The 12,760-nt window shown below is 44.5% G+C and overlaps 2 protein-coding genes across 47 annotated transcripts; both read right to left on the reverse strand.

Annotated features, from left to right (window-relative positions):
- Positions 1–2,000: 2,000 nt before the first annotated feature.
- Positions 2,001–6,253, reverse strand: gpa33a (glycoprotein A33 (transmembrane), paralog a). The gene is made up of 6 exons (XM_052500344.1): positions 6,067–6,253; positions 5,073–5,286; positions 4,754–4,918; positions 4,540–4,656; positions 3,838–3,967; positions 2,001–3,744 (listed from the first exon to the last, which is right to left on the reverse strand). The coding sequence occupies exons 1-6, from the start codon at positions 6,223–6,225 to the stop codon at positions 3,276–3,278; spliced, it is 1,254 nt and encodes a 417-aa protein (XP_052356304.1). The 5' UTR covers positions 6,226–6,253; the 3' UTR covers positions 2,001–3,275.
- LOC127916959 (uncharacterized) lies at positions 6,254–12,184 on the reverse strand. 46 transcript variants are annotated; one of them, XM_052500318.1, is made up of 8 exons: positions 8,703–12,184; positions 8,449–8,661; positions 8,286–8,408; positions 7,966–8,203; positions 7,679–7,760; positions 7,515–7,637; positions 7,228–7,309; positions 6,390–6,953 (listed from the first exon to the last, which is right to left on the reverse strand). In XM_052500318.1, the coding sequence occupies exons 1-8, from the start codon at positions 8,917–8,919 to the stop codon at positions 6,907–6,909; spliced, it is 1,125 nt and encodes a 374-aa protein (XP_052356278.1). In that variant the 5' UTR covers positions 8,920–12,184; the 3' UTR covers positions 6,390–6,906. The 46 variants fall into 46 exon arrangements, 27 of the variants coding, with proteins under 27 accessions (XP_052356280.1, XP_052356291.1, XP_052356279.1 ...); XM_052500328.1 differs by lacking the exon at positions 6,390–6,953 and adding an exon at positions 7,021–7,055 and having other exon boundaries at positions 7,220–7,309; positions 7,556–7,637; XM_052500342.1 differs by lacking the exons at positions 7,228–7,309; positions 7,515–7,637 and adding an exon at positions 7,023–7,145 and having other exon boundaries at positions 7,720–7,801; positions 7,843–8,039; positions 8,703–12,183.
- Between the last annotated feature and the right edge of the window lie 576 nt (positions 12,185–12,760).

Consider the following 12,760-nt stretch of genomic DNA (forward strand, 5'->3'; position numbering starts at 1 on the left):
AGTATAACGAGACTGTACCGTTTGAGAAATGGGGGGGCGTTCATTTTAAAGTGACTCACGCATCTTTACATATTGTGGCCAATGGGACTGTGTCTATATGGGTCATTCTTGAATTGCGGTGATAAATTCTGATCCTTGACTTTGGCATCATGTAAAAGCTTTTTAAAATGAGAACAACATGACAAGTAATACATTTTGTATTTTGTTTTTACAGTTATTTAATAAGAAAACGTATATAAGTCATTTATACTACAAAACACATTTTCGTATGCCTTGTAGAAACTACTGGGAGATAACAGGTTGGTTTGTCCTACTGGTGATGTGTAGCGGTGTCGTGACATGTTCTGGGCGATTTAGAGATATCTATCATTTTGAATGCTAGACATTGAAACACAATTATGTAATATATTGCCTACATCAATAAAAACAAATAAAAAATATGACACCTAAATTCAAGAACGACACCTAGTATCTAAGTGTGGTGGATATAAAATGGTGTTTTATTAGAAATCAATTGAATATTATATTTTCATAGAACAATGCCTCTTAGACGATGGGGGAAAGACAGTGAAAGGAGAATAAAGGGAGCCCACTGGACACAAACTGGTTGAATCAACTGTGTTTAAATGTAATCCAGTCACCAGAGTAGTTCTTCATAGGCTAGGGACTGGACACAAACTGGTTGAATCAACGTTGTTTAAATGTAATCCCATCACCAGAGTAGTTCTTCATAGGCTAGGGACTGGACAAACTGGTTGAATCAACGTTGTTTAAATGTAATCCAGTCACCAGAGTAGTTCTTCATAGGCTAGGGACTGGACACAAACTGGTTGAATCAACGTTGTTTAAATGTAATCCAGTCACCAGAGTAGTTCTTCATAGGCTAGGGACTGGACACAAACTGGTTGAATCAACGTTGTTTAAATGTAATCCAGTCACCAGAGTAGTTCTTCATAGGCTAGGGACTGGACACAAACTGGTTGAATCAACGTTGTTTAAATGTAATCCAGTCACCAGAGTAGTTCTTCATAGGCTAGGGACTGGACACAAACTGGTTGAATCAACGTTGTTTAAATGTAATCCAGTCACCAGAGTAGTTCTTCATAGGCTAGGGACTGGACACAAACTGGTTGAATCAACGTTGTTTAAATGTAATCCAGTCATCAGAGTAGTGCTTCATAGGCTAGGGACTGGACACAAACTGGTTGAATCAACGTTGTTTAAATGTAATCCAGTCACCAGAGTAGTTCTTCATAGGCTAGGGACTGGACAAGCCCTTAGCCTGATTGGAGGCTCAGTAGGCTGAATACCAAAACTTGTTCAAGATAGCATGCAAAGAACACAGGAGATCTTTTGGAGAGATCTTCATAATTGCTATAATAATCTGTGCAGAATATCAAACAGCATTGATCACTTGCATTATGTGCTTGTGATGTAATCTCAACTGTAATCCAGGTCTTTTGGTTGTGTTATTAGATGAAGCGCAGTGATCAAATTAAATTGTATAAAAATACATATAACATTGTCTTCCCATTTTAACTTTGTGCTTTTAGACGGTTGAAACCACAGTGATAACTACACCAAAACCCAGACATTGTCTTCCCATTTAGAATGGTTGAAACCACAGTGATAACTACACCAAAACCCAGACATTTTTTTCCATTGAAATGTTGTTGTGCTTTTAGATGGTTGAAACCATAGTGATAAACACATTGGGAATTCAACAAGGAGTCATTCGTTCCACCACTTTCATAAACGAATCAACGGTACCACAGCTGGCTAATCGAAACTAGGCTGAACAGTCTCACAACAAAGACAAATGAGTCAAGGGTCATTGCTGCCCTCTGTCGTTTCTTTACGTTCTGTACATTCCTTTTTCCAGAGAGGAGAAACATCCTTTCGTCTGCACTGAAACCACACACACATTGTGGCCTTTTTAGAAATACATTTGGCTTTAATATAAATTCACTGTAAACCCAATAAAAACATTTGTACACAGATTAGAAACATGATACACTTTTATTTACAGTTTATAAATTGTACCATCACATCTAACCAAAACTTCAACCATTTGATGTTTTAACTAGTTAAATTGTCCCTGTACATTTCAAAAGCATAAAAACAAAACAAAAGTTACACATTTTTGTCAAAGATTAAAAGGCGTGAATATCTTCCCTTCCTTAGATAAAAACCCCTCACTCAGACAGACCCATTTAATAGGTCTGAACACAATGAAGCCACTTCTAGTTCAGTGAGTCTGTTGTCTGGCCTCAGGCTATAATGAGGAAGTGAAACGACTAGGCACATGCCACAGAGTGAAACTTGTTTCTCTCTGTTCTTAAAATGGGTCTCTAGGTTCTCTTTCAAAAAGGCCTGATTGACTCACTCACTCCAAAAACAAGTCATGGTTTGAATATGTTAGTGAAGACTCACCTGAGACACCTGACACTCCACTGCATCATGACGCTAAATAAAATGGACAAAACACAGTGCGTCTAAGTCATGAAAACAACTATTAAAAAAGGTTAACTTTATTTATTAGAGGGTATCTACAATCTACAGTTGATAATAACAAACAAACCGTCACCACAAAGCTTGTGTTTCTCAAACAGCCAAAGACCTGAGACTGACGTGAGAAGCTCTTCTGTCACACCAACAGTAGACAATAAAGGCAGGAGGGAAAATGCATTATCCAATAAGATGCACTGAGAATTCATACACATATATCAACAGGCAATGGCAGTTTGTAACAGAAAGCAAATTAAAATTCAGATTCAAGAATAAAAAAAATCCTAATTGAAAATACTAGATGGCACTTTTCAAATCTTTGAATCAGCATTCCAATTGGCTTCCTGACTACTGAACTGAATTGAGGCCGCCCTTCCTTCAATCATAGGCTGTACTCCACATTGAAGGCCTTTATATGTGAGGGTATACAAATGTAAGCAAGGTTCTAAATTATTATACATTTGTCAAATATTACATCCGTTTGGGCTTTCTTGCAGTCAATTTGCCGTCTACAAATGATTTATAATTATGTTCCGGTCCCCTGAACTTCTGCTGAAGGACAAACACCATCCGGCGGCTGAATCTATTTGATGATCCCTGATCTACAGCCTTTTGTTGTGTTACTGTCGTCCTGTTATTGATGTGACCGAGTTCAGCCTGGCAGCTAGGCCCTTTGTGAAGCCTGACCTACAGCAGCTACTATGTTTATAATATTCATTATATTTTCAACCATTCCAAACACAAGTTGCGGTAAACATTAAGTGGTTCTAATCTATTCTATTTTTAGAAGGCTTAGCAGGTTTATTGGCCGGTACACTGGGAGGTCTGTCACGATCATCGTAGGGCTCATCATAACGATCACTGTACCGTCCGCCGTCACTGCGTTCATCGTAGACACGATCACGGTCGTACCGGTCACGGTGGTCAGAGTAGCGGTCGTCCTGGTCCCTGCGGTCATCGTGGTGCTCGCGGCGGTCATCGTAGTTGCTACGGCGGTCATCGTAGTCGCTGCGGCGGTCATCGTGGTGCTCGCGGTGGTCATCGTAGTCGCTACGGCGGTCATCGTAGTCGCTGCGGCGGTCATCGTAGTCCTTCTCACTGCGTTCCTTGTACTGGTCGCGACGGTCCACAATCTTAGGTGGGTGGTCTTCATCGTCGCCTTCCTTGCTGCGCGTCTGGCGAACCTCGCCGTTCACCACGGGTTTGTCGTCGTGGAACTCCTCCCCCTCTGGAACCCTGAGGACATATCAGTGGACAGGAGACTCAGCACACTGTCTGTTCTCACCATCTCAGCTCTCATGGTGTGTGTGTGTGACAGACCATACATACCCCATAGCGTACTCCTCTGCTTTGTCCTTCTTTCTGCAGCAGCAGCAGTAGATGAGGATGATGAGCAGCACCAGAACACCAACCACAACGCCACCAATGATACCCGCTGTTGAACCCAGGGCCATAGACTCTACAGGAGAGAGAGGTGGTGAAGAGGTGAGGTGAGATGAGGAGGAGAGGTGGTGAAGAGAGGAAAAGAGGACAGGAAGATGGATGAGAAGTGGAAGAGGAGAGGTGAGATGAGGAGGAGAGGAAAAGAGGAGAGAAGAGGTGAGAAGAAGAAGAGGAGAGTCGAAGTGGAAGAGAGTCGAGGAGGAGCATGAGAGTCGAGGAGGAGCATGAGAGGAGAGGAGGAGCATGAGAGGAGAGGAGGAGCATGAGAGGAGAGGAGGAGCATGAGAGGAGAGGAGGAGCATGAGAGGAGAGGAGGAGCATGAGAGGAGAGGAGGAGCATGAGAGGAGAGGAGGAGCATGAGAGGAGAGGAGGAGCATGAGAGGAGAGGAGGAGCATGAGAGGAGAGGAGGAGCATGAGAGGAGGAGAGAAATGTCTATTGATAAAATGTGTCTGTGTGTATCCTGTTACAGCATCATCCTCATGTGATGGTTACATTGCCTCAGATCTGAACATTTGTGTTAGCTCCCAGAGATAACGCCTAAGCTTTAGCTCAGCAGGCTAACACAGTCTCGTATTGTGCACTCACGTGGCATGACGGACAGCGTCAGGTTGCATTTGGCACTGCGGATCTTATTAGTGGAGGTACAGACGTAGTATCCTGAGGATTCCATGGTGAGGTTGAAGAGAGACAGAACACCATCCTCTGGAAGAGACGGAGACAACATGGTAGGTCAGGAGTCAAGGTCATAGTCAAGGTCATATCAATTGAAGATTAACAAGCACACACAGACACTACATACTGTCTGTTGTCTTGGGTGCAGGTGCTCGGGGCATGTTTCTGACGTCGTAGCCCTGCCACTTGTAGGTAGGAAGAGGAGAGCCCTCTTCAGACTGACAGGTGAGACTGATGTCCTGGAAGTACTCTGCCTTCCCATCGATCTTACAGACAGGCACAGAGGGAGCCACTGTGGACACAATATGTTTTGCAACGTTAAGTTAAACAGTAATCATCGACACTTTACACATTTCTAAGGTTTATTTTGGAATAAAGTGGAATGAAGCTAAATTCTACGGTTTATTATGGAATATTCTACGGGAGTCATTGTTTTTGTTTTTTACCCAGGACCACCAGACGGGTGGTGTCAGCCAGCTGACCCTTGTCATCCTTGGGGATGGCGACCCGACAGTCGAATAGTCGGTTGTCCTGGAGACCGATGGAGGAGAGCTTCAGGTTGGCTACTCCTTTAGCTAGGTCCTGCTCCAGGGAAGCTCTTCCTTCATACCTGTCACTGATGTCCAGGACACCAGTAGAGTAGGAGGTAAGGACGGACACCTGGAAACACCAATGTCAACAACAACATGTAAACACCAATGTCAACAACAACATGTAAACACCAATGTCAACAACAACATGTAAACACCAATGTCAACAACAACATGTAAACACCAATGTCAACAACAACATGTAAACACCAATGTCAACAACAACATGTAAACACTAATGTCAACAACATGTAAACACCAATGTCAACAACAACATGTAAACACCAATGTCAACAACAACATGTAAACACCAATGCTAACCTCCCCTGTTATTGGTAATGGTGAGAGTTTAGGCTGTCTTGTGGGTATGATCTTTGATCCTCTAACTTCCTCACTCATCATTATTCACCATTCATGCAGGATTATCCGTAACCATGGAAGCATCCACGTTAATGTAGATTTGTTCAGAAACATTTTCTATTCTTATTTTACAATAAAAGTGACTCCAAAATGACACGATACATTATTTACCATTAATTTCGACTGGGCACAAAATAATCTGAAAAACAAACTGCAAATGCATCCAACAAACTAGATGTAGTCATTATGTCCGTACGGAATATGGACCCAAAAACTACTATATTTATAACAATATTTAAGGGTGTTCATTTTGACCCTTAACTTCCTGGGCGGGAAAAAATGAATTTCTTGTTAAGTCAAATCACATTCTCTGCACAACTGTAGTATAAAAATGTCCCAATCATTGGTCATCTTTATCAAGGTGATCAATAGTTGAAACCCCCTGAATGTGGTCAGAGCTGATCAGAGTGATTTCTGGTTGGTTTATTACCTCTGGCTCTCCGGGTTTGTCTGCTTCAGCCAACCAGGATATGATGACCAGATCGTTGACTGGGTTCTTGGGTTTGAAGCTGCATGGTATAGTGATGTTGTCTCCCCTGGCGAACTCATAGGTCCGCTGAGGGATGGACACCTCTAAAGCTACAGTCATGGACACGACTGGGACAGAGAGAGACAGACAGGGAGAAACAGGAAGACAGGTTTTACAGACACTGACGTATTGAGCTGTAGGAGGTGAACACTGTTAAAATGAAGTGCTCTGTAACACTAAAACTAATGGCAAATGAGCTGCCACCAACTCGAAGGAGAGGAAACCTTAAAGGACCACAAGAGCAGAATGATTCTTTTCAACTGAAAGACGATTCCCATGATGTTGCACAATAATTCAAGAAGTCATTGTTTTATTCAAAGTATGATATATTTGGGCTTGAAGTGGGAAATCCGAAGTGGGGACATTGGATATTTTCCGTGTCAGCGCTGCATTTCCCCAATAGGACATAACATGCTAATACTTTCCAGTCTACATTTATTGTCAGCGCTGCATTTCCCCAATAGGACATAACATGCTAATACTTTCCAGTCTACATTTATTGTCATTGCTGTGTTTCCCCAATAGGACATAACATGCTAATACTTTCCAGTCTACATTTATTGTCATTGCTGTGTTTCCCCAATAGGACATAACATGCTAATACTTTCCAGTCTACATTTATTGTCATTGCTGTGTTTCCCCAATAGGACATAACATGCTAATACTTTCCAGTCTACATTTATTGTCAGCGCTGTGTTTTATTTCAATGTAACCACCCAACAGCATGGCATTGTATATTAATCAGAAACATCTGCAAAGTTCTTCCTCCGTAGCACACACCTGGCCACCTGAGCATTTATTGTCAGCTTTCCTCCATTTATTTTAGCACACACCTGGTCACCTGAGCCATTGGCCACCTGAGCCAAGCAGCTTTCCTCCGTAACATACACCTGGTCACCTGAGCCAAGCAGCTTTCCTCCGTAACATACACCTGGTCACCTGAGCCAAGCAGCTTTCCTCCGTAACATACACCTGGCCACCTGAGCCAAGCAGCTTTCCTCCGTAACATACACCTGGCCACCTGAGCCATGCAGCTTTCCTCCGTAGCACACACCTGGTCACCTGAGCCAAGCAGCTTTCCTCCGTAACATACACCTGGCCACCTGAGCCAAGCAGCTTTCCTCCGTAACATACACCTGGCCACCTGAGCCATGCAGCTTTCCTCCGTAGCACACACCTGGTCACCTGAGCCAAGCAGCTTTCCTCCGTAACATACACCTGGTCACCTGAGCCAAGCAGCTTTCCTCCGTAACATACACCTGGTCACCTGAGCCAAGCAGCTTTCCTCCGTAACATACACCTGGTCACCTGAGCCAAGCAGCTTTCCTCCGTAACATACACCTGGTCACCTGAGCCAAGCAGCTTTCCTCCGTAACATACACCTGGTCACCTGAGCCAAGCAGCTTTCCTCCGTAACATACACCTGGCCACCTGAGCCAAGCAGCTTTCCTCCGTAACATACACCTGGTCACCTGAGCCAAGCAGCTTTCCTCCGTAACATACACCTGGCCACCTGAGCCAAGCAGCTTTCCTCCGTAACATACACCTGGTCACCTGAGCCAAGCAGCTTTCCTCCGTAACATACACCTGGCCACCTGAGCCAAGCAGCTTTCCTCCGTAACATACACCTGGCCACCTGAGCCAAGCAGCTTTCCTCCGTAACATACACCTGGTCACCTGAGCCAAGCAGCTTTCCTCCGTAACATACACCTGGTCACCTGAGCCAAGCAGCTTTCCTCCGTAACATACACCTGGCCACCTGAGCCAAGCAGCTTTCCTCCGTAACATACACCTGGTCACCTGAGCCAAGCAGCTTTCCTCCGTAACATACACCTGGTCACCTGAGCCAAGCAGCTTTCCTCCGTAACATACACCTGGTCACCTGAGCCAAGCAGCTTTCCTCCGTAACATACACCTGGCCACCTGAGCCAAGCAGCTTTCCTCCGTAACATACACCTGGTCACCTGAGCCAAGCAGCTTTCCTCCGTAACATACACCTGGTCACCTGAGCCAAGCAGCTTTCCTCCGTAACATACACCTGGTCACCTGAGCCAAGCAGCTTTCCTCCGTAACATACACCTGGCCACCTGAGCCAAGCAGCTTTCCTCCGTAGCACACACCTGGCCACCTGAGCCAAGCAGCTTTCCTCCGTAGCACACACCTGGCCACCTGAGCCAAGCAGCTTTCCTCCGTAGCACACACCTGGCCACCTGAGCCAAGCAGCTTTCCTCCGTAGCACACACCTGGCCACCTGAGCCAAGCACTTTCCTCCGTAGCACACACCTGGCCACCTGAGCCAAGCAGCTTTCCTCCGTAGCACACACCTGGCCACCTGAGCCAAGCAGCTTTCCTCCGTAGCACACACCTGGACACCTGAGCCAAGCAGTTTTCCTCCGTAGCATACACCTAGCCACCTGAGCCAAGCAGCTTTCCTCCGAAGCACACACCTGGCCACCTGAGCCATGGAGCCAAGCAGCTTTTCTCCGTAACATACACCTGGCCACCTGAGCCAAGCAGCTTTCCTCCGAAGCACACACCTGGCCACCTGAGCCATGGAGCCAAGCAGCTTTCCTCCGTAGCACACACCTGGCCACCTGAGCCAAGCAGCTTTCCTCTGTAGCACACACCTGGCCACCTGAGCCAAGCAGCTTTCCTCCGTAGCATATACCTAGCCACCTGAGCCAAGCAGCTTTCCTCCGAAGCACACACCTGGCCACCTGAGCCATGGAGCCAAGCAGCTTTCCTCCGTAACATACACCTGGCCACCTGAGTCAAGGAGCAAATTAAAACAGGGAGGAACTAAAGTTTTTGCACCTCCACTTTTCATTTTCCAGAAAATGATCAGAATTAAAATAGTATATATTATAGCGAGAGAGTGAGAGATAGGAACTGACCATTTTATAAATTATATAATTGCATGAATGGTTTTGACCACTAAAGTGTTGCTTCACGACGACACGCTTCACTGCTCTGATTGGTGCAGCTAGAAACCACAAGCGTCTATCCTATATTATAAACTGGATGGTTCCGGCCCTGAATGCTGAAACATGTCATTTTACTTCTCTAATTACGTCGGTACTGTAACCAGTTTATAATAGCAATAAGGCACCTCGGGGGTATGTGTTGTTTGGCCAATATACCACGGCTAAGGGCTGTGTCCATGCACGAAACAACGTGGAGTTGGGCATCTAACACACCTCCTCGTACCTTATTGCTACATTGGACATGCACCAGCAAAAGATAATTAAAGAAACAGGTTTATCCATTCTGTCATTGTAGCCAATCACTTCACTTCCCCTGTGAGAACCATAAGCACGGGGCGACTTGGCTGTACTGCTGGACTGCGGCCGAAGCCTGCCAACACAAGGTTGCACCATGTTCATTACAATGTAGAAAAACTCATGTCTCTTATGTAAAATGCCAACACTTTGGAGAAAACAATAGATGACGAAGTCAAAGATAGTGGTTTCAATCTGGGGTGAAGTTTTCCCTAAATGCTTCTGACAAATCCAGCAATATAAACCCACACGGGTAATGTCATAGAGTCTTATTATGTAGTCCTCCGTTATGACAGGGCTTTAGAAACTAAAGGTTACACCCACTGACAGTAAGGGAGGGAGAAGCACCTTGGCTTGTGCAAGACAGAACTGTTTCCACAAGTACAACCCTTGGACAGGACACTTGCCAATCGCAGGGCCTTCCCCCCCCCCAATCACCTCAATGCTCCCATTACAGTCTTTGGGACGACACAGCCAGATATCAAACTCCCAATCTCAGGGCGGACATTCTAACCACACCGACGTACACTATTATATAAATATTATAGCGAGATTTACATGACTGGAAAAATAAAAAGCATTAGTTTTCACATGGATTCATATGGAGGCTGTTGTCCTTCAGTGGGAATGCAAAGTGTTTTAGGGTTGGGCACCTCTCCTCTCCTGCCTGTGTCATCCAGCACTCTCTAACTATCAGCCCTCATCAAAATTACAGAATTTTAACCTTAAAGTGTTTTAGGTTAAGTTTAGGCATTAACTCTGAATTTAAGTTTAGGGTTAAGTTCAGGAATTAACTCCAAATTGTTAAGGAATTAACAAATGGTTAGGGTTAGCTACTAGGGTTAGGGTTAGCTACTAGGGTTAGGGTTAGCTACTAGGGTTAGCTACTAGGGTTAGCTACTAGGGTTAGGGTTAGCTACTAGGGTTAGCTACTAGGGTTAGGGTTAGCTACTAGGGTTAGCTACTAGGGTTAGGGTTAGCTACTAGGGTTAGCTACTAGGGTTAGGGTTAGCTACTAGGGTTAGCTACTAGGGTTAGGGTTAGCTACTAGGGTTAGCTACTAGGGTTAGGGTTAGCTACTAGGGTTAGCTACTAGGGTTAGGGTTAGCTACTAGGGTTAGCTACTAGGGTTAGGGTTAGCTACTAGGGTTAGGGTTAGCTACTAGGGTTAGGGTTAGCTACTAGGGTTAGAGTACTAAACTAACATATGGAATTGTTTTAATATGGTCATACCATGGATCATTTAGCTATTGGATTTATAATTTTAGGACCCCTAAAATAAAAAAAATACATATATTTGATAAAATATTGAATTTGGCCTTTACTACTATAGCCCATAGAAACACATTGAATAGTATTCATAAATGGCATAAAAGACAGTCAAAAAATAAATCATAAAGGAATAAGGTTTTGAAGTGTCTCCTCCTATACCTAGGAGATAGGAAAGCAATATTTCTATATTGTAGATTTTTTGTGTGAATATATTTGTTGGAGCAAAACGACCTCCATTGGTTTGTATGGGTTATCTTAAGACTAGTCCGGGCGGTCTAAGGCACTGCATCGCACTACAGGCCCGGGTTCGATCCCGGGCTGTATCACAACCAGCTGTGATGGGGAGTCCCATAGGGCTGCTCACAATTGGTCCAGCGTTGTCCAGGTTTGGGGAGGGTTTGGTCAGGGTAGGCCATCATTGTAAATAATCATTTGTTCTTAACGGACTTGCCTAGTTAAATGAAAGGTAAAATAAATAGTCCAAAACAGAGAATACCATCGTGTTCGTGAGAGTCTCCCCCTTTCCATAGTGGTCGTTCATTGCAAAAAAACTGGTATCTCTACTTTAAATGGATGGATTTAGATGGGGATTGTTTTATTATGTTACTTAGATTGACGCACAGGTGCAGCAACAGACTCAATGTCTTTTAAATGACGTTGCTCTCTGTTTCTTCTCTCTGGACGCCAGGCAGTAAATACTAAATGTATTGCATTATTTTAGTTTCTGCTTTTTGATATACGTTAAGTGCATCCTATTCTACCAATTTGTACAAAACAAGATGAGCTGAACACGTGAGGCGACGCCACACCGATACCATATACATGTCTAAAAAAAACACATGGGTGTGGCTCTTGTTGTATAGCACAGAGACATTTATGAAATTATATAAGATCAGTAAACTCACCGAGACAAAGTAAAACGCCAGCAAACGTCCCTTTCTGCGAGGCCATCATCGATCAGTAACAGTTACGACCTCTCCGGTCACCAGCGTTGTTTTTTGTAGGCTAGGGACCGCGGACAAGACCTTGGCCAGGTAGAAGGCTCACTAGGCTGAGTTCCAAAACTTGTGCTAAGTGCTTTCCTGGCTGCGAACAGGACTTCAAAATGAGTGACGTTGTCATCAGCCAATCAGAACGTCGATATTTTGGCAGGTAGCATTCTCTGTCCGCCCTCTTATCTTGTCGGTACATGCCCTGTTATTTTGTTTCTCTCACAAGACTAACCTTTTGCAACTTTAACTCTACACTTTGTCAAGAGAAACCTGTATGCACTTGCAGTGACTAACTCTGACCAACAGCAATAAGAAACAAATGCATTTCTGAATGCAAATAGATTATCTTCTCTTCTGTAGTTTGAATGTGCAGAATTGAGAGAGGACAGTAGAGACAGATGGTATTTTCACCAGTGGTGCCAGAATCCCTGAGAGAGAAACACCTTCACTATGATTATATATATATGTATTTACTTATTCAAGCTTAAAGGTGAGGGAGGAGTGTGTGTGTGGGAAAGACTGGTCAGGTTTCAGTCATGAACAGGAAGGGTGTATGTGTCAGAATTGGGGAAGCGTGACATCTAGTCAGACTGGTTTGAAAAGGGGTGTGTCATCTCCACAGCACAGAGTCCCTCACATACAGGTAACCTCCTCCCCCTGCCAAACTGACACAGACACACCTACACACCCTTCTTTTCTTGTTCCCCTCTCTCTCTCTGTTATTGTTCTTGTCCCATTATGGCAAGGTGTTCCCTTTATAGTGACCAGAGCAATAGACCCTCAAAGTAATGCACTATGAAAGGAATAGAGGGCCATTTTCCATGCATCGGTTTCTAGTAGTGTGTTCTGGCCTGATCACACGGAGGGTTTCTAGTAGTGAGGTAGAGGTGTTCTGGCCTGATCACACGGAGGGTTTCTGGTAGTGAGGTAGAGGTGTTCTGGCCTGATCACACGGAGGGTTTCTAGTAGTGAGGTAGAGGTGTTCTGGCCTGATCACACGGAGGGTTTCTAGTAGTGAGGTAGAGGTGTTCTGGCCTGATCACACGGAGGGTT

The sequence above is a fragment of the Oncorhynchus keta genome, unplaced genomic scaffold, assembly GCF_023373465.1.
Source record: "Oncorhynchus keta strain PuntledgeMale-10-30-2019 unplaced genomic scaffold, Oket_V2 Un_contig_1034_pilon_pilon, whole genome shotgun sequence".
Taxonomy (NCBI): domain Eukaryota; kingdom Metazoa; phylum Chordata; class Actinopteri; order Salmoniformes; family Salmonidae; genus Oncorhynchus; species Oncorhynchus keta.

Excerpts from the sequence above, each read along its gene's own strand:
- gpa33a (XM_052500344.1), bottom strand. The coding sequence starts at position 6,225 with ATGACTGTAGCTTTAGAGGTGTCCATCCCTCAGCGGACCTATGAGTTC. Across the intron at positions 4,919-5,072 it reads CACCCGTCTGGTGGTCCTGG|TGGCTCCCTCTGTGCCTGTC; the intron begins GTAAAAAACAAA and ends TTGTGTCCACAG. Across the intron at positions 3,968-4,539 it reads GACGCTGTCCGTCATGCCAC|AGTCTATGGCCCTGGGTTCA; the intron begins GTGAGTGCACAA and ends TCTCTCCTGTAG.
- LOC127916959 (XM_052500316.1), bottom strand. The coding sequence starts at position 8,919 with ATGTTACGGAGGAAAGCTGCTTGGCTCCATGGCTCAGGTGGCCAGGTG. Across the intron at positions 8,662-8,702 it reads TCCATGGCTCAGGTGGCCAG|GTGTATGTTACGGAGAAAAG; the intron begins GTGTGTGCTTCG and ends TCAGGTGGCCAG. Across the intron at positions 6,954-7,227 it reads AGGAAAGCTGCTTGGCTCAG|GTGGCCAGGTGTGTGCTACG; the intron begins GTGACCAGGTGT and ends ATAAATGCTCAG.